The sequence below is a fragment of the Megascapheus bottae genome, chromosome 22, assembly GCF_031878675.1.
Source record: "Megascapheus bottae isolate mThoBot1 chromosome 22, mThoBot2.hap1, whole genome shotgun sequence".
NCBI lineage: Eukaryota > Metazoa > Chordata > Mammalia > Rodentia > Geomyidae > Megascapheus > Megascapheus bottae.
This window is the reverse complement of record NC_143530.1, coordinates 13,587,552-13,614,548: the sequence shown is the minus strand read 5'-3', so window position 1 is coordinate 13,614,548 and position 26,997 is coordinate 13,587,552. Positions and strand designations below refer to the sequence as shown.

Here is a 26,997-nt window from a genome sequence, read left to right as displayed (position 1 = left end):
ACCCGCAAACTTTTCTTTTCTCTTTTTCCTTTAGGATTGGCCCTGTCTCAGTAGTTCAAGGTCTGAGGATCCTCAGGAATGGATAGAAGTATGTTAAGAAACAAATTCAATCCTGGTGAGTTTTCTGTTTCTTGTCACTGCTTTAAGTCACTCATTCTGTGCAGGAACAGAAAAGCTCATGTGGGCCAAGTATCCTCACTGGCTATTTCCCAAGGACACAGGATTGAAATCCTGAAGAGAAACAGTATTCAAATAACCACATGAGCCCAAACTCCATGAGGACTTTCATGAAACAATGGAGTAGGTCTGGGTAATTAGTAGGATGAGATTCTGTATCTCTGCAGGTCAAGGGACCACTCTGAGCAGTAGGGTGACAAAGGCTTGATGAAAACTAACAATAAACCACATCTGTCATATGTGACATCATTATATGTCACTGCTTCCGTTTACTCCCCTCCCCCCTTTTCTAAATGAGCTACCTCTCTGATATCTCTTCCTCTCTATTTACTCCCAGTGCTTCTGCCAGGGATATTTGTTATCTCTTCAAATTTTCCCCAGAAACATCTAGACTTACATTTTGGTCATAGCAAGGCATATATGTTGAACCTCACCGTCAGTGACATTGGACCCTCAGTGTTGACTCTCAGCCTTCTCTCTGGCTCTTACTACATTCTTTGGACACACTCTTGTGTGTGTGTGTGTGTGGGGTCCCAGGGCTTGAACTCTATTCCTAGGTGCTGTCCCCTGAGCTTTTGTGCTCAAGGCTAGCGCTCTACCACTTGAGCCACAGCTCCACTTCTAGTTCTTTCGACAGTTAATTGGAAATAAAAGTCTTATGGACTTTCCTGCCCAGACTGGCTTCAAATCATGACCCGTAGATCTTAGCCACCTGAGTAGCTACAATTACAGGTGTGAGCCACCAGTGCTCCAGCTCAGAAACGCCCTTGGTTGGTCTTAAGTAGAACAGCTGCCAACAAGCCTCTTCTGATGAGTGTAACTAGGACACCTCAGGCAGGGGGTGTTCGTAATTTACACTTAACTCCTCTGTTCCTCACCCCTTTTCCTTGGCCATGTAATCTCAAAACGTTGTCAACGTTGTAGCAAGATACTACTTTCTCACAGAGGCACCTCCATCTATTAAGATTAGTGCAAAAGATGAAAAAGAGGGATAGTATAGACAGTTTGTGCAGAAGAAAAGACATCAAGAGAAATATGAAATATCTATAACAAGGTAGTAAATCAAAGCTGACAAATAAGAGAAAATAACTTACTGATAGCTCCTGGAGGGCCAGCTAGAATTAAACACACACACACAAAAGTCAAGTTTGGAGAGAGTAGGACTCTGTCAAGTATATACTACATGTTAGATTTACAGGGAAAGGCAGTGAGAGAAAGGCTGCTTAGGAGATGGATAAACTTATACCCTATAATTATTTTTTTCTTTTTGGGTGGTGGTGAGGCTTGAAGTGTCAGAGTCTCATGCTTTCACTTGGCTTTTTTGCTCAAAACTGGCACTCTACCACCTGAACTGCATCTCTGTAATTATTTGTTCTTGATTTCAATTGTTACTTTCTTCTATCAAATCTTTTTATGAGCTTTGTTTTATAAATTGTGAAACCATCTCACCCAGCATTTTTCTTACATCTTCTAGTGAATTCATGTTTTGTTTTGTTTTTTTTTTTTAGTAGCGAAATTTTCACTTTACTAAAACAAAATGTTTTAGTACTAGACTCAAAAAAAGAGAATTGTAGTAAAGGAACAAGGTTTTTGTTGTTGTTGTTTTTGTTTTCGACAGTCCTGGAGCTTGAATTCAGGGCCTGAGCATGGTCATTGAGCTTTCTAAAGGATAGTGGTCTGCCACTGTAGCACCACTTCTGACATTTTTCTATGTATGTGCTACAGAGGAATCCAACCTGGGCCTTTGTGCATGCTAGGCAAGCACTCCACCACTAGGCCAAACTCCTGGCCTAAGGAACAGGTTTTTTTTTTTAATTAAATAATTAACATTGATTTTTACATTTTTAACATTGATTTTTCAAATGTCATGTTTAACAAACAAGTATTCAAGAGGGGAATCTACATACAATCACTGGCACTTAGGTTTTAGAACATAATTAAAATTACACATTAATCTATGTAATAAATTTCTATTTTGTCTATAGAGTAGATAGCCCATCATAGATTTTTATGACTATGTAGTTATGTTTATTCTTCCAAGTTCATGTATCTTCTTTATCACACTCTTCAACCTCACCCTTTTCATAGTAGATACTTTATAGAAGATTAAAAAGAATGGCGTCAGAAATATGGAGAACTCACTCAAAGGTTCTTTAGCTGTTTTAAAATTTCTTGTATTACTACCTAGGATAAAGATGGACAAATAAAATCTTATGAATTAGACTATAGAAGTCATTTCCCCCCTTCCCAGATGTGAGGAGCAAATAGTCTTGAAGTGAAAGATCTGGGAGCCAGAGAACCCCACAAAGTTGGCACTCAGATCTTTCACCTCAAGACTGTTTCCTGAGAAATTGAACGTGGGTCTTTGTTAGGCAAGCACTTTACCACTAGGCCAAACTCCTCCTCCCCCATTTTTGACTTTTTATTGGGGATAAGAATCTAACAGATTTTCTGTCCAGGCTGGCTTTGAACTGAAATCCTCATATCTTAGCCTTCTAAATATATTTAATAATGTCTTGGTGGCAGTTAGACAAGCACTAGTCTAATAAGGCTTAGGACTTCAGTTTTACCCTTTTTATTAGCTCTATACCCTTTACAACATTAATGTTCTTAAACTTCTTTTTTCAATTTGTGATACCTGTAAACATGGATTCAGTAAGCATGACTTCCTTTATTTATGGCCCTTTTCTAATCCCGCCTCCATTCCCTGCTCTTTTTAAAACCCACACTCATCTTTTCTCCTTGTTCTAAGTTAAACTATTCTGTATCACTAAAGCCATCATCAGCCAGTTAAAACATTTCAACTCCCTTTCGCCTTTTGTGAATCAGTGGGTGTCTCATTTTCTACAGCTCTAATTTCAGATAAAATAATGGTGGATAAAAGAAAGAAAAAGAGGAAAAGAAGAGGGAAAAGAGTTTGGAGAATTAGGAATAAATTCCCCAGCTCTGTGGCACACTCAAGAGAAAAAAGAAAGGAACTTACCCCTTTGTTCTCCTAAAAAAAAAGAATCAAACAAAACATTATGTGGTTTTTTTTTTAATCAAAAGCAATTTTTTTCTGCCTCTTTGGGGGACTTGTGTGAAGATCAGAGAAAAAAGCCCCTGGGAACACTGAACCCCTGGGAATGTTAGGGTTCAGGGAGTTGGGGATTACACTGTGTATTCATTAATGCCAGCTGACGGGCACATCTTCAGGGAACAGTGAATATTACTGTCAGCCATACACAACTTAAAATCTCCAAAGACAAGTGGTACTATTGTTTGTCATTCTCTATTGTCTCCATTCTCACCCTATTTTCCATATTAACTCCTAGCTCTCTTTGTGTATTCCTTTCTGGAAGTCCTGTCTTGGGAATGATGCACAGTGATAGAAAGCCCCTAAGGAACTTTCATTTGCTTTCCAGAAGTTTGGCTGATTCTTGAGATACCTGGTTATATAAAACAAAGAAACCAGGGAGAAATAGGAAACTCTGGCATCTACTGTGCTTCAGTGGGATAAATGTGGGTGTTTAGGTAAATGTCCTCCTAACGGAATGTTGGCAGAATGGAGGAAAAGTAAAGGCACTTACTAAAAGTTGATCGGGATGTTCCTGAAAGAAAACAAAAGCAAGAATGAGGTGTGTGTGTAGCTTTGATTCCACAGACATTGTATTACAATGGTTGTGGGAAAGAGTCAGGGACCAATCCATACCACTTTCCGTTATCCTCTGCAATGCAGTGTGAACTGCAGACCCTTATGTGCTTATGGATTGGCTTTCAGGCACAAATGTCAGACTTCCCGTGGATTACCCAAGTCGTTCACTTGAGGTAGGACAGGACTGCATAGCACCACTTCCAGGTTTTTTCTGAGTAGTTTATTAGAGATTAGAGTCCCACGGACTTTCCTGGCCAGGCTGGCTTTGCACTGCGATCTACAGAGCTCAGCCTCCTGAATAGCCAGTATAGGTGTGAGCCACCTCTCTCATTTGTCAGCTGTGGGGCTTGAACTCTGGGCCTGGGCACTGTCCCTGAGCCCTTCAGCTCAAGGCTAGCGCTCTACCACTTTGAGCCAAAGCACCACTTTGGATTTTCTGGGGGTTAATTGGAGATAAGAGTCTCCCCGGCTTTCCTGCCAGGACTGGCTTGGAACTGTGATCTTCAGATCTCAGTCTCCTGAGTAGCTAGGATTATAGGCATGAGCCCTGTATTTTCTCTCTTTTTTTGTTTAGTTGGCTCTTACTATTTTCTTACCTTTCTTCTCCTCTCTGTTTTCTTTCTGGGGTTTTCCTTTGTTTGAAAGATCCTTTGTTAGACCAAATTATGACTAAATAGCTGCTCCAACAGTGATTTCTACTTCCTACAAATTACATAGGAGGAGTGGAGTAGAAGAAGATAACGATGGCCTGGGGCCCAGACTGCTTGCCCACTCTATTTATGTGCAAGAGTTGGCCCTCAATGTGTTTCTAAGTTTTAAAGGGTAGAGATGAGCTGGGAAGCAGGAATGATAAGTGTCCAAGTACATAAAGAGGAAACAATCCAAATTTATTTTTCCTTAGCATACAATAATAGTACAAGGGGATTTCCATGCCTCTGTTTAAGTGTACTTTGAACAAGTGTTTGGTGAGTTTTATTATGTTATATCTACATATTTCCTACTGTATATAAAACATGGCATACCCATCCATACACACACACATAATGTACTTTGATCCTCTTAACCACGCCCTTTCCCCCTCCCTGCTAGCACAGATTCCTCCAAATGGTTTCTTTTGTATAGACATGTTTTTCCTCCTTCTGTTTCTGCTCCTCCTCCTCCTTTTCCTCCTCCTCCTCCTCCTCCTCCTCCTCCTCCTCCTCCTCCTCCTCCTCCCAAATCATGGTCATTTTAGATCTAGGTTCCATATATGAGTGAAATCATTGTATATTTGGCTCTTTGAGCTTGGCTTATCTCAACAAATATGATGACCTTCAGTTCTGCTTTCCAGCAATTTGAGCCTTCTTTATGGCTGAATGATATTCTATTGTATGTATACCACGTTTTCTTTCTCAGTTTATCAGTGGATGGACTACTTACTATGCCAAAATAGTATCCATGGCCACATCAACGGCAGGGTTATCAAGTGTAAATTAGTATTTCCTTAAAACTTTTTGTCAGTCATGGGGATTAAACGAGCTCTTCAGCTCAAGGCTAGCACTCCATCACTTGAGCCACACTGTGGTTAACTGGAGATAAGAGTTTCACGAACTCTCCTGCCCAGGCTGGCTTTGAACTGTGATCCTCTGATCTCAGGCTCTTGAGTAGCTAGGATGACAGGCGTGAGTCACCAGGGCCCAGCTAGTGTAAATTATTTTTGCACTTTATTTTTAAACCTTCTTTAAAAGAAGGGAGGAAAACAAATAGAGAAAAAACAGAGATTGCAAATCAGAAGATGGAATTGAAAGAAAAGACTTACCTGTGGAGCTGGCTGACGGTGCTAAAACACAGGAAAATATGAGGTAAATCGTTAGAATTTGGATCCCCGACCTCTGGTTTTTTTTTTTTTTTTTCTAGTCCTGCAGCTTGAACTCAGGGCCTGGGCACTGTCCTTGGACTCTTTTGGTCAAGGCTAGTGCTCTACCACATGAGCCACAACACCATTCCTGACTTTTTCTGATTGAGACTTAGGCCCAGGAAGCATCTCCCCCCTCCCTTCACCTCTCTCTCTCTCTCTCTCTCTCTCTCTCTCTCTCTCTCTCTCATACACACACACACACACACACACACACACACACACACACACACCACATAGTCCTGGGTCTTGAACTCAAGAATTCACTCTCACTTGGCTTTTTCACTCAGGGATGGCACTCTTCCACTTAAGCTACAGCTCTATTTCTGGCTTTTTGCTAGTCAACTGGAGTAAGAGTCTTAGGACATTTTTGTCCTGGCTGGCTTTGAACCATGATCCTCAGATCTCTGCCTCCTGAGTAGCTAGGATTACAGGCATGAGCCTTAAGTGCCCAGCATGGGAGGCATTTCTGATCAGATATTTATTAATCCTAGGGCTTGAACCTAGGGCCTGGACACTATTCCTGAGCTTCTATTTTTTTTTTTTTTTGCCAGTCCTGGGGTGTGAACTTAGGGCCTGAGTGCTGTCCTTGGGCTTTCTCGAGGCTAGAGCTCTACCACTTGAGTCACAACCCCATTTTCAGCCTTTTCTATGTATATGGTACCAAGGGAACCTGGGTCTTCATGCATGCTAGGCAAGCACTCTACTTAGGCCAAACTCCCGGCCCATTCCTGAGCTTCTTTTACTCAAGGCTGGGCTCTAACATTGAGTCACAGTGCCATTTTTGGCTTTTTTTTTTTTCTGTGTATGTGGTACTAAGGAATCAAACCCAGGGCTTCATGTATGCCAGGCATGTGCTCTACCACTAAGCCACATTCTCAGCTTAAAGAAATCTTTTCAATCTCTTTCATTTTTACCTGAAACCACTATTCCTATAAAATCCTGTGGCTTATACATCTTTCCCTGTGCCTTTCTCCCTCCCCATCCTCCCCTTCTTTTCCCCTCATTCATCATTTCCGGTATCCTTTTCTTTTCCTCCTAGGGAATTTTTAAACTTGTTGAGGATAGATCATTCTAAGACAATATTAGGAGCACTCACTAAGCGTCCATATACTCTGATAGGGTTCGCAGCCCCCCCCCCTTGAAAAGACAATCTAAGGGACTAATAAATTTTTTTGTGAGAGTTAAATTTTTGTCAAGAAGCAAGGTAATACTTACTGTAATCTCTGGACATTACTGAAAACACACATGAAACAAGGAAAAATCAGCTTATAATTTTCTATTCCTAAAATACGTGTCATATTTATGATTATTACAGAGGATCATTTAATCAACAATTTCAAATACCCAGTGGGCAAGAAACTAGGGGAATATCTTGTCATGGCTTAATTTACAGATTAAAAAAATTTTTTTTTGCCAGTCCTGAGCCTTGAACTCAGGGCCTGAGCTCTGTCCTTGGACTTTCTCAAGGCTAGAGCTCTACCACGTTAGCTACAGCACCACTTCTGGCTTTTTTCTATGTATGTGGTTTCAAGGAATCAAACTGGGGCCTTCATGTATGTCAGTCAAGCACTCTACCACTAGGCCAAATTCCCAGCCCAGGTTAAAGTTTTTAAAAAAGCAGGCAAGGCCTAACCAAAACAGAATATATTAGTTATAACATAAATGGTAAAAATCTAAGTTTAATGACTCTGTGTGTGTGTGTGTGTATATGCGTGTGAGTGTGTGTGTGTGTGTGTGTGTGTGTGTGTCTGTGTGTGTGCATGCCTGCCCATGCTCAGGGCTTGAACTCAGGGCCTGGGCACTGTCCCTGATCTTTTGTGCTCAAGGCTAATACTCAACCACTTGAATCACAGCTCTACTTCCAGGTTTTTTTTTGGCGGTTAATTGGAGATAGTCTCACACATTTTTCTGCCCCAGTTGGCTTCAAACTGAAATCCTCAAATCTCAGACTGAGTAGCTAGAATTACAGAGGTGAGCCATGGGTACTTGGTTTCATGACAATTTTTGACAAATATATAGCATATAGCTATTGTTATAGAATATATTTTCTGTGACCTAAAACTTATTTCTCAGTGACGTAATGGAAACAGAATTTCTAAAACATCTGGAGACAAAGTCAATCACATAAAAAAAGGTCACGTTGGCAGGTCCTGGTGACTCACACCTGTAATATCCACCCTGAAGCTCCTGTGAGGAAGGTTTTGTCCCCAAGGTACCAGGGTTCAGAGGTGGAGTATTTTGGGAGTGACTGGATTATGAGGGCTTTGACCTCATGAATGAATGGATTCCTTTCGGAATTCATAGATGCATGGGTTCAGGGGGAAGGGACTTTGTTATGAACTCTGTTTCCCAACTGCATGAGATGAGTAGTCTCTTCCAAGGTGCCTAAAAGCAATGAGACCAAGGACATAATGGACAGATTTAGGAAACCAGGCGTCTCTAAGCACCTCTTTCTTAACTTAATTTTATCAAAGTGACCGGAAGCTGAGTCACACAGTCCATTTTACAGCCCCTCAGGTTATTATGGCAAGAATAAATGGGGACTTCCTTCTATTTTACCATAAACTTAAAATATACTTTTCTTGGGCCTCATGCAAATTATTATAGGATTGAAGAAAAAAACTAAATTCCTACTTTCTTTTTTTTTTTTTTTGCCAGTCTTGGGCTTGAACTCAGGGCCTGAGCACTGTCCTTAGACTTTTCTCAAGGCTAGAGCTTTACCACTTGAGCCTCAGCACCATTTCTGTCTTTTTTTCTATGTATGTGGTACTGAGGAATCGAACCTGGGTCTTCCTGCATGCTAGGCAAGCACTCTACCACTAGGCCAAACTCCCAGCCCAGTTCTTACTTTCTTATACATATACTTATATGTATTATTTACTTAATGGTTTAGTATGTAACTTATTTACCACTTTCTGTTGAATATGAATGTTGGAATCCTAAAAGAAGAGGAAAACACAATGAGATTTTAGGTTGAGAAATGTTCATCTAGTTTGCTTTCTAATCAGATTAGAATATATTTACCTCTTGCTCTTTTAGATTTTTTATTGCTAATACCTTTTGGAAAGAAAATGAAAATATTAATCTTACCAGCAGATCGTCAAGAACTATACATACTATTGCTCTACACCAACACAGCTGTGAATATGATGTGTTATTTCCCCAGATATTCCCATTTTCTTTGGGTTCCATGTCAGAATACAGAGAGAAGATGCCATAACTTGTTTTTCCCCCAGTCCTGGAACTTGAAATCAGGGCTTAGACACTGTCTTTGAGCTTTTCTTCACTCATGGCTAACATTCTACCACTTGAGTCACAGAACCACTTCTGGCTTTTTTTTGTGTGTATGTGGTACTGAGGAATGGAACAACCTGGGGGCTCTGTATATGCTAAACAAGCACGCTACCACTAGGCTACACTCCTGCCCCATAACTCTTTCCTTTTCACCCTTGCTGTTCATGACGGATGAATCAGAGAGGTAAGGAAATAAATATGGACTAAGAGAATCAAGAATGACCCAAATAGCTATATACCTCCCTTTTTTGCTTCTCTCTCAGAGAAAAAGAGAGAGAGAGAGAGAGAGAGAGAGAGAGAGAGAGAGAGAGAGAGAGAGAGAGAGAGAGAGAGAAAGAGAGAGAATATTTCTGTATGCAAACCTCTTAATGCTTTTGGTAGCAGACAATAGTAGTGGCTCAATAATAAGACAAAGTTCTAGCCCAGTGGTGTGGCTCAGCCTGACCTCAGCCTCTTGAGTAGCTAGGATTACAGGTGTGAGCCTCCAGCATCCAGCAACAAATTATTTTAATGGGTTTAGGGAGGAGAAATGTTTCTTTTTTTCTTTTTTTTTGTGGGTCATGGGGCTTGAACTGGGCCTGGGTGCTGTCTCTGGGCTCTTCAGCTCAAGGCTACTGCTCTACTCCTAGGCCCAGCATTGTCCCTGAGCTCTTCAGCTCAAGGCTACCACCCTACCCTTGAGCCAAGCTCCATTTCCCATTTCCTAGAGGTTAATTGGAGATAAGAGTCTCAGGTCCTTTAGTGCCCCGGGTAATTTTGAAACTTGATCCTCAGATCTCAGCCTCTTGAATAGCTAGGATTATAGGCATGAGCCACTGTACTCAGCTAGGAGAAATGTTTTCTGGGCAAAATGCACATTTTTTTTTTTTTGCCAGTCCTGGGGCTTGGAGACAGGGCCTGAGCAATGTCCTTGGGCTTTCTCAAGGATAGAACTCTACCACTTGAGTTTTTCTATGTATGTGGTACTGAGGAATCGAGCCTGGGTCTTTATGCATGCTAGGCAAGCACTCTACCATTAGGCCAAACTCCCAGCTCAAGTGCACAGTTCTTTTGTACTTATGTATGCACATGCATGGAGAGATTCATATGGGGTTGGACATTGTAGCAGCAAAAAAATGTGTTAGGCTAACTAATCATGCTCCGAGGGAGATAACTGTCTTTCTTTCTTTCGTTATTCTTTAGTAATTTCTAATCTAGTTACCTCTATCATCCTCATAGTCCAGAAGGCCAGTACCTGAAGAGCAAGACAGAGACAGAGAGCTATGATTTTTCTTTGTGATTATTCGTGAAGCTTTTCATTTAAAGATTCCAAAGCGTTAATGTAACATGAACTAGCTCATCAGATTTGCTCTTTTCATGGAATCATCTGGTCTCATTCCAGAGTAGTCTGCTATTTCCAAAGCTCAAAATCACACAGGCTTATTCATTTAGTCTGTTGAATAAGCTTTGACTTTCAGAGTACTAAGAAATCTTTGGTAGAGTTTTGTTTTTTTTAGAAGTTTATTTCTCATAGGTGCTGGAAATGCAATGGTTAACTAGACAAATTTTGTTCCTGTCACATTGGTGGATGCTAACTTTATTTCTGTTTCTCGTGGATGGAAGTACTTACTTTGTTCTGAACTGTATCTGGAGACACACAATTCTGTAAAAAACAGTTAGGCAAAAATGTTTCTATTAATTACTTGAAAGAAATATATTGCTCCCCCCCCCCACCAGACCAGTTTTCCTTATTCTAAATTCCACCTCTTTGATTGCAAGGTAGTTTTCAGAATTTGATGCATCACTGACTCGCTGCTTTTTTTTTTTTGGTGCTAGTTCTGGGTCTTGAAGCACTGTCCTTTAGCTTTCTCAAGGCTAGCATTCTACCACTTGAGCCATGGCACTACTTTTGTCTTTTTCTGTGTATGTGAGACTGAGGAATTGAATTCAGGGCTTTTGTGCATGCTAGGCAAGCACTCTAACAGTAGGCCACACTCTTGGCCTATCACTTCCTCCTCCTCCTCCCCCCCCTCCTCCTCCTTCTCCTCCTCCTCTCCTTCTCCTTCTCCTTCTCCTTCTCCTTCTCCTTCTCCTTCTCCCTCTTCCTCTTTTCCTTCTTCTCTTTCTTCTTTCTTCTTCTTTTCTTTTTTTTGCCAGTCCTGGGGCTTGAGCGCATGGCCTGAGCACTGTCCTTGGGCTTTCTCAAGGGTAGAACGCTACCACCTGAGTCACAGAACCACTTCCAGTTTTTTCTATGTATGTGGTACTGAGCAATCCAACCTGGGTCCTTATGGATGCTAGGTCAGCATTCTACCACTAGGCCAAACTCCTGGCCCAATTATTATTATTATTATTATTTCTTATTAAATGCTCTGTGATTAAAAAAATTTGACAGTATTGATAATATAAGCTTTAGAACTTTAACACTGTAAAATGTGTCACTAAGTTCAAGATTGTTTGATTTGTATTGAATCAGAGCCTCAAACACTGGCAACGTTTCCAAGCTCTGTGATAAGGAGAGGAGCAGACTGGATCCTGGCTCCCCTCTCCCCGGAGTGTGGCAGGCAACCTGCATTTTGATTCATTCTCACTCACCATTTTGTTTGCGCCGTGTCCACCTTGTTACCAAAATAGCCAAAATTGCAAGTCCCAGTAGAGTCAGGATGATAGCCAAAGTTATTTCTGAAACAAACAAACAAAAAAGTCATCTGTACAGCTTGTGGATTCGGGCTAGATCATTATCAGGGACAATTTCTGGTGAACAAATGGACAGTTTTCTCCTTCCCATTTCGATCTCACTCCCTCTGTTTCTTTATCTTGTTCATTTTACTGTCCCTGCAGCCGACCTCTGCCCTCTTTCAGCTCTAGTGTGGGTTCTCTGATTGTGTGTCCATGACTTCAGCAGCTGCTGACCTTTGGTTTAGAGTATGCAATCTGGCCAATCTCATCCTTCTTACAACCCCTGACTCTCATGCATAAGAGAAAATTTGAGGTAACCAGTAGGCAGCAAACCATATTTTGGGGTATGAAAAAATATGTTAAAATTTTTATTTTAGTGTATTTTCTGTATCTATATCTATAATCTTTTTTGTTTTAAAACATAATATTACTACATTTGCACATTCATAACATATACAAATATATATCTGGAGAGAATACATGCCAAGAAACTTCACAGGAAGAAGCAACTGGAAAGCTTAGAGGCCCCAGAAGCATTCAAGCTGTAGGAGAGCTCAAAACTATCTTATTGCTGAGAAAGATCTCCCAGTAACCATGTACCAATTCCTGCATGATACAGTGGATCTAGGTAAAGCTTGTCAGCTGTGACTGACAACACGAAAACATTTTTAGACGGTTAAAACAGTCTGTTTCAACCATTAGTTATAGTTAAAAAATCTGACAGTATTTGCTTATCTGTCATTGGTTTATGTTTGGCTGATGTAGGGTAAAATCATGAAGCTCCAGTTGAGAAAAGTCTTTGATAGTGTGCTATGGTTATAAAGCCAGAACCTATGAAAGAAAAAAGAATGGTGAGGGAAGAAAAAAGAAAGAGAGATAGAGAGAAGATCAATCGTTTATAACCCTGTTTGTGACAGGGAAATGCTGAACTATCTAACTTCAAACGGCTAAGAAAATAGCTTCCAGGGGCCGTGAGTTTGGCCTAGTGGTTAAAGTGCTTGCCTAGCATGCATGAAGACCCGGGTTCGATTCCTCCGTACCACATACATGGAAAAAAGCCGGAAGTGGTGCTGAGGCTCAAGTGGTAGAGCTCTAGTCTTGAGAAAGTCCAAGGACAGTGCTCAGGCCCTGAGCTCAAGCCCAGGACTGGCAAAAATAAATAAAAAAAAAATAGCTTCCATCAGACTAAAGACTATTTCAAAAGAAGCAATAGATAAAGAAGTCTGCCTCAAGATCTAGTAACACACCTCTCACCAAGGCAGGTTATGAATTTGAGTCTCTTTGGTGTTGGGTCCTGTAAGACAATTCTGCCACATTTACCCTCAGAAATTTGCTTCTAAATATACCTCTACAATCAGTGGCAAACAGTCTGCTCTCTATCATGAGTATAATATTTTTCTGACTAGTACAAGATAATCTTTATGGTGAATTACTGGTTATTTCTTTTTTTTTTCCACTTAAGGCTGGTGTTCTACCACTTGAATCATATATCCACTTCTGTATTTTTGCTGGTTATTTGGAAATAAGAGGCTCTCAGACTTGTCTGTCCACATTGGCTTTGAACCATAATCCCAGATCTCAGCCTCCCGAGTAGCTAATATTATAGGCCTGAGCCACCTGCACCCAGCTGGAAATTGATTATTTTTGACCAGTCCAAACTAGAAACCAAAGAGGAAACTCAGTATCACTCTAACAACTTAGTTGAATCTGAGCTGTTTCCCCCAGATTCCCAGAGGAACGAGGGAGAACAAAACAGTGGATCCTGAGTTTGAAAGGAAAGCTGGCAAAGAAGTAAAGCAATGGTATTAATGTCTCCAGAAGCAGGTTCTTGCAACAGTGAGATCAAGAAAACCTCAGAGAGGGTCCATACCCAAGACGGCCATTTTCCAGGTATTGTCTTCAGGGGATTCCACGTCATTTGGATTCCTTTGTCAGGAGGAGATCAAGAGAAAACAAACAAGTCAAGCTCACTGTTCCTGAGCAGTAGAGCTTGAGTGTCAGGAGGCCCTCGTAGACGAGATGCAGAGGGCCCCTAAGGAGCTGTCTGGCTCAGGTTGGTCAGACCAGAGCCGGCTATGGGAGGTGAGGTCTATGAAGGTTCCAGAGTGGATGTGGCAACAAAGCCTTAGAACTTTCAGAGGTTCTAAGGGGAAAGGGAGAAGACCGAGAGGCTGGGAAGAACATTGAAATTGAATGGAAACTTTCCTGGGATTTAAAATGATTTCTAATTTTCTGGAGCTATTTGAGACCTGAGAACACTTTAGAAGGGTTCAGGAATCAAAAGTGAAAAGAAATTCTTACATTTAAAACCAGGCTTTTGCTTGTAATCTTACTCAGGAGGCTGAGACGTGAGGACTTTGGTTCAAAGTCAGCCCTGGTTTCAGACAGACTTCCCTAGAGACTCTTCCTCCAATTTATCATAAAAAAAAAAAGAAAGCCAAAAGTAGAGCTACAGCTCAAGTAAGTGTAGTGTGCCAGCCCTGAGAAAAAGAGTTGAGTGGTACCTCTGAATGTGAGGTTTCCTCTTTTCTCCTTGGGTGTAGGTAAGGCCCTCGTTCACGGTAAGAAAAGAGAGTTTTGCATAGGAGACAAACAAGCATGAACGAAGGCCTAGGGATTTCTTTCCTCCATCTATCAGTATATCAGGGCCTGCTCCCCACTGAGGCCCTGGATCTGATGGTAGCCTTGCCCACAGACTCCCTTTCTTCCACAATGACCCTGAAGAGAAGTGGCAAAGAGGACATAGCCTGAGGGAGGAAGAGGCAGGCAGTTCCTGTAACACTGGAACGAAACTTTGCTGCTTGCAGTGCTGGCATTAAGAGTATAGTGTTCTGGATAAAAAAACCACTTTCAGTTTGGCCTAGTGGTAGAGTGCTTGCCTAGCATGCATGAAGACCCGGGTTTGATTCCTCAGTACCACATACATAGGAAAAAAAAAAAAGCCGGAAAGGACAGGGCTCAGGCTCTGAGTTCAAACCCAGGACTGGTAAAAAAAAACAAAAACAAAATAAAACAACACGCTTTCACCAGTTGTGTGTGTGTGTGTGTGTGTGTGTGTGAGTGAGTGAGAGAGAGAGAGAGAGAGAGAGAGAGAGAGAGAGAGAGAGAGAGAGAGACCTGCCCCAGTCCCAGCCCATTTACTTCCAGAACAGAAATACCACTGAGCACATGGTATGGGGAGAGGGGGTAGAGATTACCTGGAAATTTCTAGATTAATGCCTACCATGACACAGCCTAGTGCTTCGCATAAAATTAGAATCTTCAGTAAGAGAACACCAAATTTAATTTTTCTTACCCAAAGCTGTTGGGAACAGTGAGGTCAGTGCTGAGATTCTGTCAGTGCCCATCTTCCAATAGTTTGTTTCATGACCAATTAATTGCCTACAACAGCTCCATTTAAACTTGGGTGTATATTTCCTCACAAACTATTATGTAAATGTTCTTAGTGGACAAACACATTTTTTTTCTTGTCCTAAAGCTTAAACTCAGGGTCTGAGTGCTGTGCCTGAGCTATCCACAGCCCTCCTTCCAGCTTTTTTTGGTGCTTTATAGAAGATGAGAATGTGTCACACCTTTTTTCCAGGCTGTGGTTGATCTGGGATCTTCAGATCTCAGTCTCCTGAGTAGAGTAGTTGAGATGACAGCCACCAGCTAGCTCCTTGTGGTAAACTGTGTCCAAAATTATGTTATTAATGGAGTGTGTGTGTGTGTGTGTGTGTGTGTGTGTGTATGCGCGCGCATGCCTGTGCATGCTTGCACGCCAGTCCTAGGGCTTGAACTCAGACCTTGGGTGCTGTCCCGGAGCATTTTTAAACAAGGCTAGATCTCTGTCACTTGAGCCGCAGCTCCACTTCCAGCTCTTTGGCAGTTCATTAGAGAGAAGGGTCTTCACAGACTTTCCTGCCCAGGTTGGCTTCAAATTGTAATCCTCAGATTCCAGCCTCCTGAGTAGTTAGGGTTACAGGCATGAACCACTGGCACTTGGCTGAATGAAATTTTTTTTTAATGAAAACTGTATATGAAAGAGATAAAGAAGAAACAAACTGTTTACTATTCTTTTTTTTTTTTTTTTGGTGGGTCATGGGGCTTGAACTCCGTCTAGGCACTGTCCCTAAGCTCTTCAGCTCAAGGCTACCACCCTACCCTTGAGCCAAGCCCCACTTCCGTTTTCTAGAGGTTAATTGGAGATGAGTCTCAGGTCCTTTTGTGTGGGGCTGGCTTTGAACCTTGATCCTTAGATCTCAGCCTCCAGAGTAGCTAGGATTACAGAGGTGAGCCACCGCATCCAGTTAGCTGTTTACTATTCTGATTGGAGCCCACATTTGGGAGAATCTGGACAAAGGCTCAGAGCACTGAGTGACCCCAGCAGGCAGAATAAGGATTCCAGAGGGCAAGAATAGGAGTCGTAGGCCTATGTGGCCACCAGAGGGCAGCAGAGACTCGCTCACAGCCTTGACCTCCAAGGACTTAATTTCAAGACAGTACTCCTTCCAATTGCTGGGATATCTCCTCTGTCTCTCTCTCTCTCTTGCCTCTCTATCCCTCTCCCCTTCTCTCCCTGTCAGCTTTCCTCCTTTTTAAAACCTGCTTTTTATTTTTTAAAATTAAAATAAAAATTTTTATTAAAATATTTTATTAACACTGATTTTTTTTTTACATCCTATTTTCAAATGTCATGTTTAACAAACTAGTGTTCAAGAAGGGAATCTCTATCAGCAATCACTGGCACATAAATTTTAGAACATAATTAAAATCAAGCTGAGACTTTGTATGTCATATATACCCCCCTCCTTCTGTCTCAGCCATCAGATGATGAAAGAAACTTAGAATTCCTGTGGTTTAAATCTTAAATTTAGTTATATTTGTATCCAAGCTTTACTTTGGGTAAAACCATTCATTTCTGGGATCCCAATGTCTTTTGTTTTAACATAGGAACGATAAATTATGTTCACTGCTCACATTATTTTTGCAGAATACAGTGAGAATAGAGTCATACCATAGCCTCTCTGTGTCGCTACCACATGTCACTGTTGGGAGTGAAGCACCTAGGAAAGATGACAGAGTGGAACAAGAAAGGAGACAAAATGTGAATTAATGCACCTTCTATCTGGCAAATATCATGTAACCCTTTTACTAATTACAATAAAAAATGCAAAAAAAAGAAAGGAGACAAAATGTGAGAACAAGGGAATTTTCTTATTTAGAAAACAATACCAAACCAAGAGATGCTTTGTCTTTGCACGTGGACATTCATGCAGAAGTTATCTGAATCTACTCCTAGACACTGGCTGCAAAGTGATTTTGAAAATTGTCAGGTAAGCCCCAGAAAGATGACATATTAGAGATTTCCTGGCAATGGAAATTATACATGTATAAGTCCCACAGAGAAGAGAAAGAAAAATCAGCCATCTTTCTATCCTGCTGTGGTAGAGTTGTTCCTCAATCTTCTTCGCTTGTCTTCTGCCTGCAGGGGGAGAGGGTGACAATTTTGAGACATGTACCCTAAAACAGTACTCTGGGTAAGGCCACTGTCTCTCCTCCTGAATCAGTCCCTTGAGAATGGATCCAGCCCTCCTCTCCTATTGTCCTATTGCCCAGATACCCCCCGCCCCCCTCCAACAAAACAGCCTCACAGTGAAGTTGTTTAAAAGAAACCCCAGCTGGGCACTGGTGGCTCATGCTTGTAATCCTAGCCACTCAAGAGGATGAAATCTGAGGATCCTGGTTCAAAGCCAGCCAGCCCAGGGAAGGAAAGTCCATGTGACTCTTCACCATCTAGAAACTGGAAGTGGCACTGTGGCTCAAAGTAGTAGAGCACTGGCCTTGAGCACAGAAGCTCAGGGAAAGCACTCAGGCCCTGAGTTCAAGCCCCATGACTGACAAAATAGAAAGAAAGGAACGAAGAAAGAAAGAGAAATAGAGACTTCAGGTTCTGAGTGATTGTTTAATATCACATTTCTTTGATATGATCCCCTTACAAATTCTGGCATGAGTTAGGAGGCAGCCACTGGAGGAGTGGACAGTTCCTTTCAGGGTCTTCTTAAAGAAGCATACGGGGAGGTGTCCCCCCAAAATCATCTGCACTTTTAAGAGGGGGAAATGAATAACTCAGTGATTTCGAAGGAAGAAGAGTGCATGGGATAGAAGTTTAAAAACGGTTCCCATCTCCTGGAGGGCTGTGCAATGAGTTTGGAGCATTCTGTTTTAGGGAAAGATAATTTTTCAATATTAGGGTAAAATGTTCTTGTAGACGCAGAGAACCAAGCTTCACTGGGGGCTTTCCAGCAGGCTCCTGAAACTTCGTTTGAAGTCAGCAGTGACATGACATCCTCTTCTAAACTTCCTCATGGTGTAGGAGAGGGCATTCAGTTACGTAGGGGGTGAGTTCTATCTAAAGCATGGACAGGGATTTCTACCTCCTGGCTAAACCAAGGGGCACAGAGGCTCTTCATGGCTTCACGTCGCCCAGGTGCCCTCGGAAGCCCCCTTCCACACAGGGGAAGCTAGAGTTTGGGAGAACAGGAAACCATGAATGCTAGCCAAATAGGAACACTTCTTTCTGATGACAGACAAGAGGAACTGAAAATCTTTTATGAAATGTTCAATTTAGTCATCTGCGAAGCAAAACCTATCGGTGGCTGAGGTCGAAGGCTTGTCATATGTTACTGAGCAACACTTTGGGTTGAAGGCACAGTTACTGAATTAACCGTGTGTTTATTACGCAGCTTTTAAGAACGAGGCACGATGGTACCCAGAAAAACAATACTAGTACTTTGCCCCTGAAGAAGAGATGATAACTCTACATCATAGACAAGTATAGAACAGAATTGTGCTACAGTCTCCTCTTAGTCATGTTGGAATTAATAATAGAGAGCATGTAAGGAAGTTGGGTAGGATGAGAAAAATCAGTGATTTCTCTCCTGATCTGGGAGGGGAGTAGCATATCAGAATAAGACACAGCCTATGGCACAGCAGTGTGGAAATCTACCTGATGGGTTGTGCCTGATGCTAAATGATGAATGCACTGTCCCAAGAGTTGCAACACTGATAGCTAACTTCTTGTTGAAAACGGATATTACCGTGCTTTCCTTGTATACGTTGACTTTTTCCTTTGTCTTGTACTCTTGTGTTCCAAAACAGAAGCTTCAGAATCTTATTTAATTTTTTTTTTTTGCCAGTCCTGGGCTAGAACTCAGGGCCTGAGCCCTGTCCTTGGACTTTCTCAAGGCTAGAGCTCTACCACTTGAGCCTCAGCACCACTTCCGGCTTTTTTCTAGGTATGTGGTACCGAGGAATTGAACCCGAGTCTTCGTGCATGCTAGGCAAGCACTCCACCACTAGGCCACACACTCCTGGCCCCAAGCTTCAGAATCTTTCAACGTTTAGTATTCCCCAGAGAGAATGTCAAAAATGTCTTCTTTGGCCCAGAACTTTAGTGGCTGTATGGTAGAAGCACTTTCATAATCTGTTGTTGACATGAAAGAAGGAATAGTAAAGTTCACCTGAGGATTCTTTCCTCTAGTGTGCCTGAGAGATGATATGACTCCCTCCAGTCAGACTCTTACTAAAGAATGTCTCCAGTGTGTGACACTCATAAGAGAAGGCACCTCCTTTATTTCTAGGCTCACTTCCTGTATTCTAAAGCAAAGCTTTCCAACTTTATCCAGTGTGTGTTCTCTGAACTTAGCAGAAGCTTAAACCTTGAGATCCTGAGATTTTAAGTTGAGTTGTTTATCTTAGGATCTAGCACACTTGGCAGAAAAGGTGAAGCAATAGGAAATTCTCTCTCTGTCTCTGTCTCTGTCTCTCTCTCTCATATTTGAATTCAGGGATTTATGCTTGACTTGAGCCTTGGCCCTGACTCTTTTAGCTGTAGGTATTTTTCAATTAGGATTTCATAGGTTTGTTTAATTTCGATTTCTTGTTTCCCAAGCTGGCCTATATTACAATCCTCCTATTTGTATGCCCACATGTCTGGGGTGACCGAGACATATGACCACACCCAGCTTTCTGGTTGAGGGGAGAGCTCAATATCTTTTGCCTGGTCTAGCCTAAACCCACATTTCTCTTTGACTCTGCTCCCTAAGTAATTGAGATTACTGGCATGGGCCATCATGTCTGTAACAAGGACAGTTACAGTTATATAAGTAAGGTAAGGAGTACATTTCTTATTGAAAATTGTTACCCTCACCCCACCCCCAGGGAAGTTGCTATCTGCACTGCCAAAATTTAGGCATTCTCCATTGCCTGACAGTTTAACTGGATTTATTGCCCCTAAAAACAGAAAGCAAAACAAAACACAAAAAGTTTCTTGCTATCACATCCCAGAGGCATGGTTTGTGTTTAGTACTCACTTTATTTATTTATTTATTTTTTTTGCCAGTCCTGGGCTTGAGCTCAGGGCTTGAGCACTGTCCTTGGACTTTCTCAAGGCTAGAGCTCTACCACTTGAGCCTCAGCACCACTTCCGGCTTTTTTCTATGTATGTGGTACCGTGGAATCGAACCCGGGTCTTCGTGCATGCTAGGCAAGCACTTTAACCACTAGGCCAAACTCCAGGCCTTAGTACTCACTTTAGGTATGATACTTCCATCAATTCTTCCCTCCCCCCTTCTCCTCTTTTTTCCACCCATCCCCTCTTCCTGTCTCTCTTTTGGTCTGAGACAGGGACTTGAATTCATTACCTGACATTTTTACTCATTGGCTAAGTGTTCTATCATCTGAACCATGCCTCCAGCCCCAATTCTTTTCTCATTCATGTACTTCAAATACTCTTTAAGTATATTCCTTTCTAGAATTTGGGTTGGAATTCAAGAGTGGATAAATTGAATAATATTTTTTCCTTTTTTTTTGCCAGTCCTGGAGCTTGAACTCAGGGCCTGGGCACTGTCCTTGGACACTTTTTGCTCAAGGCTAGCATGTTGCTACTTGAGCCACAGTGCCGCTTTTTCTATGTGTGGTACTAAGGAATTGAACCCAGGGTTTCATGCATCCTGGCTCTGAAGAATATTCTTAAAAACTTAAAATTTTATTCTGCTTACTTAAGATTTTTACTTCTGGAATAAATGGATAAAGTAATTGTTAGGGAAATTTACTTCCTGGGATAACAAATAAATGGAGAGTCTGATATTAAATGCTGAACTACATATTTCCTCTGTGGCACCCTTTAGGAGAACCCTTTCCCTAGCAACAGCTGTGTCATCTGAAAAGATTTCTCTGATTGGTTACAGCTCTACTACTTTGTACTTTAATTCTCTTTTCTTTATTCTTGTCTGTCTCACTCGAGAGCTCTACTGCTCCCCATCAAAACACCCAAGAAGAAATGTCCGTAAAAGGAGTCCTGATGTTACAGTTTTTCTTCATGGCTATCCTGATCGGCCCTCAGGAGTCATGGGCTATCAAAGGTAAGTGCTGCGATGAAAAATAGGGACAGTAGATGAAGAAATGAACTGTGGACACTTGCAGTGCAATCTTTGGACTAAATCTGAAACTATCAAAAGCTGAGATAAGTCAACTTTAGTTTATTTGGACAAAACTAAGTTGGGTAGTCATACATTTGGGCCCATATGAGTCAAAGTTACACAGGGTGGAGGGAAATGCTGATAGGGATGAATTTTATCTATGGGCCTTAATTTTTCTTTCTGGAACATCAGTGCAATTAAAAATTAAAAACTTCTAGTTGGGCACTAGTGACTCACGCCTACAATCCTGGCTACCCCGGAGGCTGAGTTCTGAGGACTATGATTTAAAAGTCAGCTTGGGCAGGAAAGTCCCTGAGGCTCTTATCTCTAATAAACTACCAAAAAAATCCAGAAGTGGAGCTGTGGCTCAAGTGGTGGAGAGCTAGCCTTGAGCAAAAGAAACAGGAACAGCACCCAGGCGCTGAGTTCAAGCCCCAGGATTGACCCCCTTCCCCACATTCCCCCTCCAAATTAGAAACCTCACTGTAGTTTTTAGAATTAAATGGAAAAACATATGAAAAGTTCTTAGCACTGTTTTTAGCTTATTACGTGGCTTTTTTTTGTGTGTGTGTGTCAGTTGTGAATTTGAATGCAGGGTCTGGGTACTATCCTTGAGCTCTTTTGTTCAAGGCTAGTGCTCTACTATTTTGAGCTACAGTTTTACTTCCAGTTTTTAGGTGGTTAAGTAGAGAAAAGACTCTCATAGACTGTCCTGCCGGCCTGGCTTTGAACCATGATGTCAGCCTCCTGAGTAGCTAGGATTACAGGCGTGAGCCACCGCACCCAGCTAGTCAGCATATTTTGAGCACAAACAATGAAAATATTGAGGATAATTAGAAAGAAAAGCCCCCGAAAAGCAATGGGGGTAGGAGGGCAGCCATGCTGGTGAGTTACATCTAATTTAATTGTATTTGGAACAACGCTAGCCTCTCTCATCTCATTCTACAGTAGATCTTACAAGATCTATGGTTAGTTATTTAGTAATATTCCCAAAAGGGTAGAACAACAAGTAAATGGAGTATCTTCTAGTATTCTCTGTCATCTTCAGAACAAACATTTGTGCTAAGGTGTGTGTATACTAAAGTCGTTTAGAATACAGCTAATATATGTAATATTATATATATAATTTAGCATATATAATAGTGTATGTATATACTAAAATAATTTAGAATATAGGTAGTCAAATTTAGTTTACTTGGACAAAACTAAGTTGGGTAGTAATACTTTTGAGTTGGTATGTGCTGAGGCTATAGAGGATGAGAAAATATTACTATAGACATTAATAATTTTTTTGTGGGTCATGTGGCTTGAACTCTGGGCTTGGGTGCTGTCCCTGAGCTCTTCAGCTCAAGGATAGTGTTCTACCACTTGAACCACAGCACCACTTCTGGTTTTCTGGTGGTTAATTGGAGATAAGAGTCACGTGGACTTTAATGGCCAGAGTTGGCTTTGAACCGTGATCCTTAGATCTCAGTTTCCTGAGTAACTAGGATTACAGGTATGAGCCACCATGCCCAGCAGCATTAGCAAATTTTTATCTGTGGGCTTTAATTTTTCATTCTGGAGCATTAGTAAAATTAAAAATTAGAAATCTCTAGCTGGGTACTATATGTATATACATGCATACATATAGTTTATATCCAAACTATATATAAACTAAATTTGAGTGCTCTCAAAGAGAGAGAGGGGCGGGGAGAGAGAGAGAGAGAGAGAGAGAGAGAGAGAGAGAGAGAGAGAGAGAGAGAGAGAGAGAGAGAGAGGGAATTTTCTTCACTCAGAGGGACCCCTTCAGACACTTACAGGTAGAATGAAGATATGCAGAATAATTACCCAGACCTGAGATCTGTAATACCAACTAGACATTTTTACTGCCCAGGAAGAGCTTTATGTGGTCACATTTCCCTGGAAAAGACACATGCTCTTTCCTTGGGTTGGAAAAGGGCAGTCAGAAAGCCTGTGTATATAGGCAAATGCTAAGTAAGTCTCTAGGTAAATGAATATACCACCAAACATTTAAATCGCTCACTTCTTCCTCTGAAGACTTAAGTGGAGAAACCACCTGTCCATCGGCCATCCACGGATAATCAAGTTGACCATTTTCAAGCTGAGTCTTCCTGAAGTTGGTTATGCTCTGTTGAATAATGAGAGAATAGGACAGTCTCAGTCCGAGCAGTATTACAATAGGAACCAAGTTGCCAACGCCAATCTAGAGCCAATCTTTTGCACAGAGGTAGTCTGGTATGGTTTGGGATGCACAAAAACTCTACAACACTACCTAGTCTTAATCTCAGTTTCGTGGGTTCTTCAGACTGCCCCCGGCCCTCAGCTGTATTTTTTCTAAGTCTAGTCTTTAAATACAATGTGATCAGTGCTTGCTTAGAGGGCTGAGGAAGAAACAATTACTTATCTCAAACCTGCTTTAGAAATGAAAACCACAGCAGTAGAATTGGGAAAGCCATACATAAGTAGCTAGAAATAATCTAGGTAAGAAACTGGATAAAGTCCAATATTTTATTGACCCCACAGCTCTCATCTCCTTCCTTTTACCCTCTCCATCCAATCCCTGCCTTTTTCTTTTTAACCCTCCAGCTTTACTGAGTAAGGGTACCCACACCCACAGCTCATCCCAGCTCAGCCTCTTCCTCGGTTCCACCTGGCCTTGTCCCTTCCCATTGTCCTGTATGCATCCTTCTTCATCTCCCTCTTCCAATAACCTCCTTAACTCCCTCCCCTGTCTTTTTAGAGGAACATAAGCTCATCCAGGCGGAGTTCTATCTGTCCCCTGACCAAACAGGAGAATTTATGTTTGACTTTGATGGCGATGAGATTTTTCACGTGGATCTTAAAAAGAAAGAGACTGTCTGGAGGCTTGAAGAATTCGGGCAGTATTCCAGCTTTGAGGCCCAGGGTGCTTTGGACAACATAGCTGTGGACAAAGCCAACTTGGACATCATGATTAAACGCTCCAACCACACACCAGATGACAACGGTACACCTCTCTACCGCTCTCCCGCACCTGGAAATCCATAGTTTTAAAATAGATAGTTCAGCGATTTGTGTCATATTATAACGACTCCCTTCCTGAGGCCTTTCCCTGCCCCAGAAAAAAAAATGAAATTCCCATGGCACAAGCCCAAGAATTTTATAAGAGGCATCCTTTCCTAATATCTGTCTTCATGATCATTCACAAAATGATTGCCCTGAGTGTACACGGTGTGTGTGGAGGGGGTACGAGGGGGGTGAGAGGGAGAAACAGATTAAGAATTAGGTTCTTGGATGTTTTACATACTTGAATCTTGGCTCTGGAGTATCAGAGACAGGTATTGGTGAATGGGGGATAAACTTCTCAAGGCCAAATTCCAGCCACTGCTTTGAGCTTTAGACATGCTTGTACCACCAGTCAGTATGGGAGGGGGAAATAGAGAAGCAAGCCTAAAGAATGGAAGCGAATGTCTTGTCATGTGTCCTCCAGTGCCTCCAGAGGTGACCGTGCTGACCAAGACCCCTGTGGAAGCTGGGGAGCCCAACATCCTCATCTGTTTCATCGACAAGTTCTCCCCTCCAGTGGTTAAGGTGACCTGGCTGAAAAACCAACAACCTGTTACCACAGGCGTGTCAGAGACTGTCTTCCTACCCAGGGAAGACCACCTTTTCCGCAAATTCCACTACTTACCCTTCCTGCCCTCCACAGAAGATGTTTATGATTGCAAAGTGGAGCACTGGGGCTTGGAGAAGCCTCTTCTCAAGCACTGGGGTATGGAAACATCCTTCAGTTCTCTGCCTGTTCTAAGGTTTTCCTTCCATGCTGCTGGTGACTGGGCCCTCAGTGTAATTTCACTCCTCTGTGTTTCCCCAGAGGTCACACTCTTCCCCCCCCCCCCTTTAGATCTACAGTTGCCTGGATACAGCATTCTAGTTTCCTCTTCTTTCATTTGCTGATCATGAGAGTTCAAATGGGCCCTCCCCTTATTTCCTACTACCTACTCTTTTCTTTTCCTCCAGAGATGCAAGATCAATCTCCCCTCCCAGAAACTACAGAGAATGTGGTGTGTGCCCTGGGTCTGATTGTGGGTTTAGTGTGCATCATCGCTGGAATCATTCTTATCATCAAGGGCACACAAAAAGGCAACAATGCACAGCGCCGAGGGCCTCTGTGATCCCTATGGAGGTGGGTTAGGGCCCGTCAGAGGAAGACATTCTGAAGGGGTCTGAGCGAGGGACGCATATAGGAAAGTAGACATGTGCTACTACACAGGGGAGGACAAGTTGTACCTTTGGATTTCTCTTTGCTAGAAGAAATCAGCCAATGGCATCATCTGGTTTCCCATGGCCCTGGAATCGGTTGTCATTCTCCCCCCCCCCCAAGTTTTGATTCTAAGCCATACCTTCAGTCTCAGAGATGACCTCCAATTCTCAAGACCAGTGAATGTTAGAATCCAGCATCTTGGTTAGGGAGGCAGTGAACCTCAAGATTTAGGCATTTCTTGAATGATGTTTTCTAAGGCAGTGCATTAAACTTCACAGCATTTCCAGAGCCTGGCTCCTTTAGAGTTAGGGTAAGTTCCTCACATGGAATGGAAATCTCTTAAAGATCAAGGGCTGTCTCTGATCTTCCAGCCTGAAAAATACTAGGAGAAGATCTTTTCAAAGAAAAGTTTAAGGCAGGGGCTGGTGGCTGTAATTCTAGATATTCAGGAGACTGAGATCTTGAGGATCCAGGTCTGAAGACAGCTGAGGCAGACACACATGGGAATCTCTTATCTCCAATTAAGAAGAAAAAAAAGCTGAAAGTGGAGATGTGGCTCAAGTGGTAGAGCACTAGTCTTGAGGGTAAAAGCGAAGGGAGAGCACAAAATCCTGAGTTCTGGCACAAAAGAGAGAGAAGGAGGAAGTGGGGGAGAGAATGGGGACACAGAGAGAGAGAGAGAGAGAGAGAGAGAGAGAGAGAGAGAGAGAGAGAGAGAGAGAGAGAGAGAGAGAGAGAAGGAGAGAGAGGATGTATACTTGAAAAATACGGTTTACAGTTCATGTTGGTAATATTAAATTTGACAAAGCTTCCAAAGTGCAATGGTTGAGAGGGTTGGGGGAATATCTGAAGGAAAGAGCTCAAAATATTCATTTTTTTTTTTGCCAGTCCTGGGCTTGAGCTCAGGGCCTGAGCACTGTCCTTGGACTTTCTCAAGGCTAGAGCTCTACCACTTGAGCCTCAGCACCACTTCTGGCTTTTTTCTATGTATGTGGTACCGAGGAATTGAACCCGGATCGTCATGGATGCTAGGCAAGCACTTTAGCCACTAGGCCAAACTCCCGGCCCCTCAAAATATTCATCTTAAAACTTCCTAGTAAGTAACTATATGTGTCTCATTACAGGTAACAGCCTATCTTAGAAGTTCAATGGAGAAATTTCTGCTTTCAAAGTTTTCCAAAGTGGACAGACTTGCAAGACGATCATTTCAACATTCTCCAGCCCCAAACATTAAGCGTAGACATATTTCCCCAGCACAACATATTTCATTCTAGCACAGCAGAGAACTGGGAGCTCAGCCATCAGCCCTTTCCTGTTCTGCGTTCCTCCCTTTCCTTTCATTGTGTCGTTGCCATGTAATGCCTCTGTGATAAGTGCCCTAGGTTCTGTCTCCACTGTGGAACGTGCTGAGCATTGCGTAGAGAAAGCTTCCTTGCACTCCCTGCCTAAGGTTCTCTGAATTGTGATTTGTCTATCTACAATAAACCTTTTTTTTGTGGTGGGTTTTTTTTCATGCCTGAGTTAGTTCTTAGTGGGGTTGGATAGGGAAGGGCAGAAGGGATCTGAAAAACATAAATGGTCAGTTGAGTGCTAGTGGCTCATGTCTGTAATCCTAGCTATTTAGGAGGCT

General features: G+C 42.1%; 3 protein-coding genes across 3 annotated transcripts in view; 1 reads left to right on the top strand and 2 right to left on the bottom strand.

Annotated features, from left to right (window-relative positions):
* Tsbp1 (testis expressed basic protein 1) overlaps positions 1 to 2,381 on the bottom strand; it is a 28,744-nt gene extending 26,363 nt beyond the window's left edge. The window contains exons 1-2 of the mRNA XM_090356454.1: positions 2,320 to 2,381; positions 1,272 to 1,292 (exon numbers count right to left, since the gene is read on the bottom strand). The gene's annotated coding sequence lies outside the window, so the exon portion shown is untranslated. The remainder of the gene's footprint in view (positions 1 to 1,271; positions 1,293 to 2,319) is intronic.
* LOC150047856 (testis-expressed basic protein 1-like) lies at positions 152 to 13,752 on the bottom strand. Its single transcript, XM_090355231.1, has 11 exons — positions 13,531 to 13,752; positions 11,577 to 11,663; positions 10,612 to 10,644; positions 10,204 to 10,236; positions 8,733 to 8,765; positions 8,618 to 8,647; positions 6,924 to 6,941; positions 5,610 to 5,630; positions 3,747 to 3,767; positions 3,161 to 3,172; positions 152 to 156 (listed from the first exon to the last, which is right to left on the bottom strand). The coding sequence occupies exons 1-11, from the start codon at positions 13,541 to 13,543 to the stop codon at positions 152 to 154; spliced, it is 306 nt and encodes a 101-aa protein (XP_090211357.1). The 5' UTR covers positions 13,544 to 13,752.
* Positions 13,753 to 20,925: 7,173 nt separating this feature from the next.
* LOC150047855 (mamu class II histocompatibility antigen, DR alpha chain) lies at positions 20,926 to 26,870 on the top strand. Its single transcript, XM_090356031.1, has 5 exons — positions 20,926 to 21,064; positions 23,865 to 24,110; positions 24,594 to 24,875; positions 25,124 to 25,289; positions 26,492 to 26,870. Exons 1-4 carry the CDS (start codon positions 20,983 to 20,985, stop codon positions 25,276 to 25,278), a joined length of 765 nt encoding a protein of 254 aa, XP_090212157.1. The 5' UTR covers positions 20,926 to 20,982; the 3' UTR covers positions 25,279 to 25,289; positions 26,492 to 26,870.
* The last annotated feature ends 127 nt before the right edge of the window (positions 26,871 to 26,997 follow it).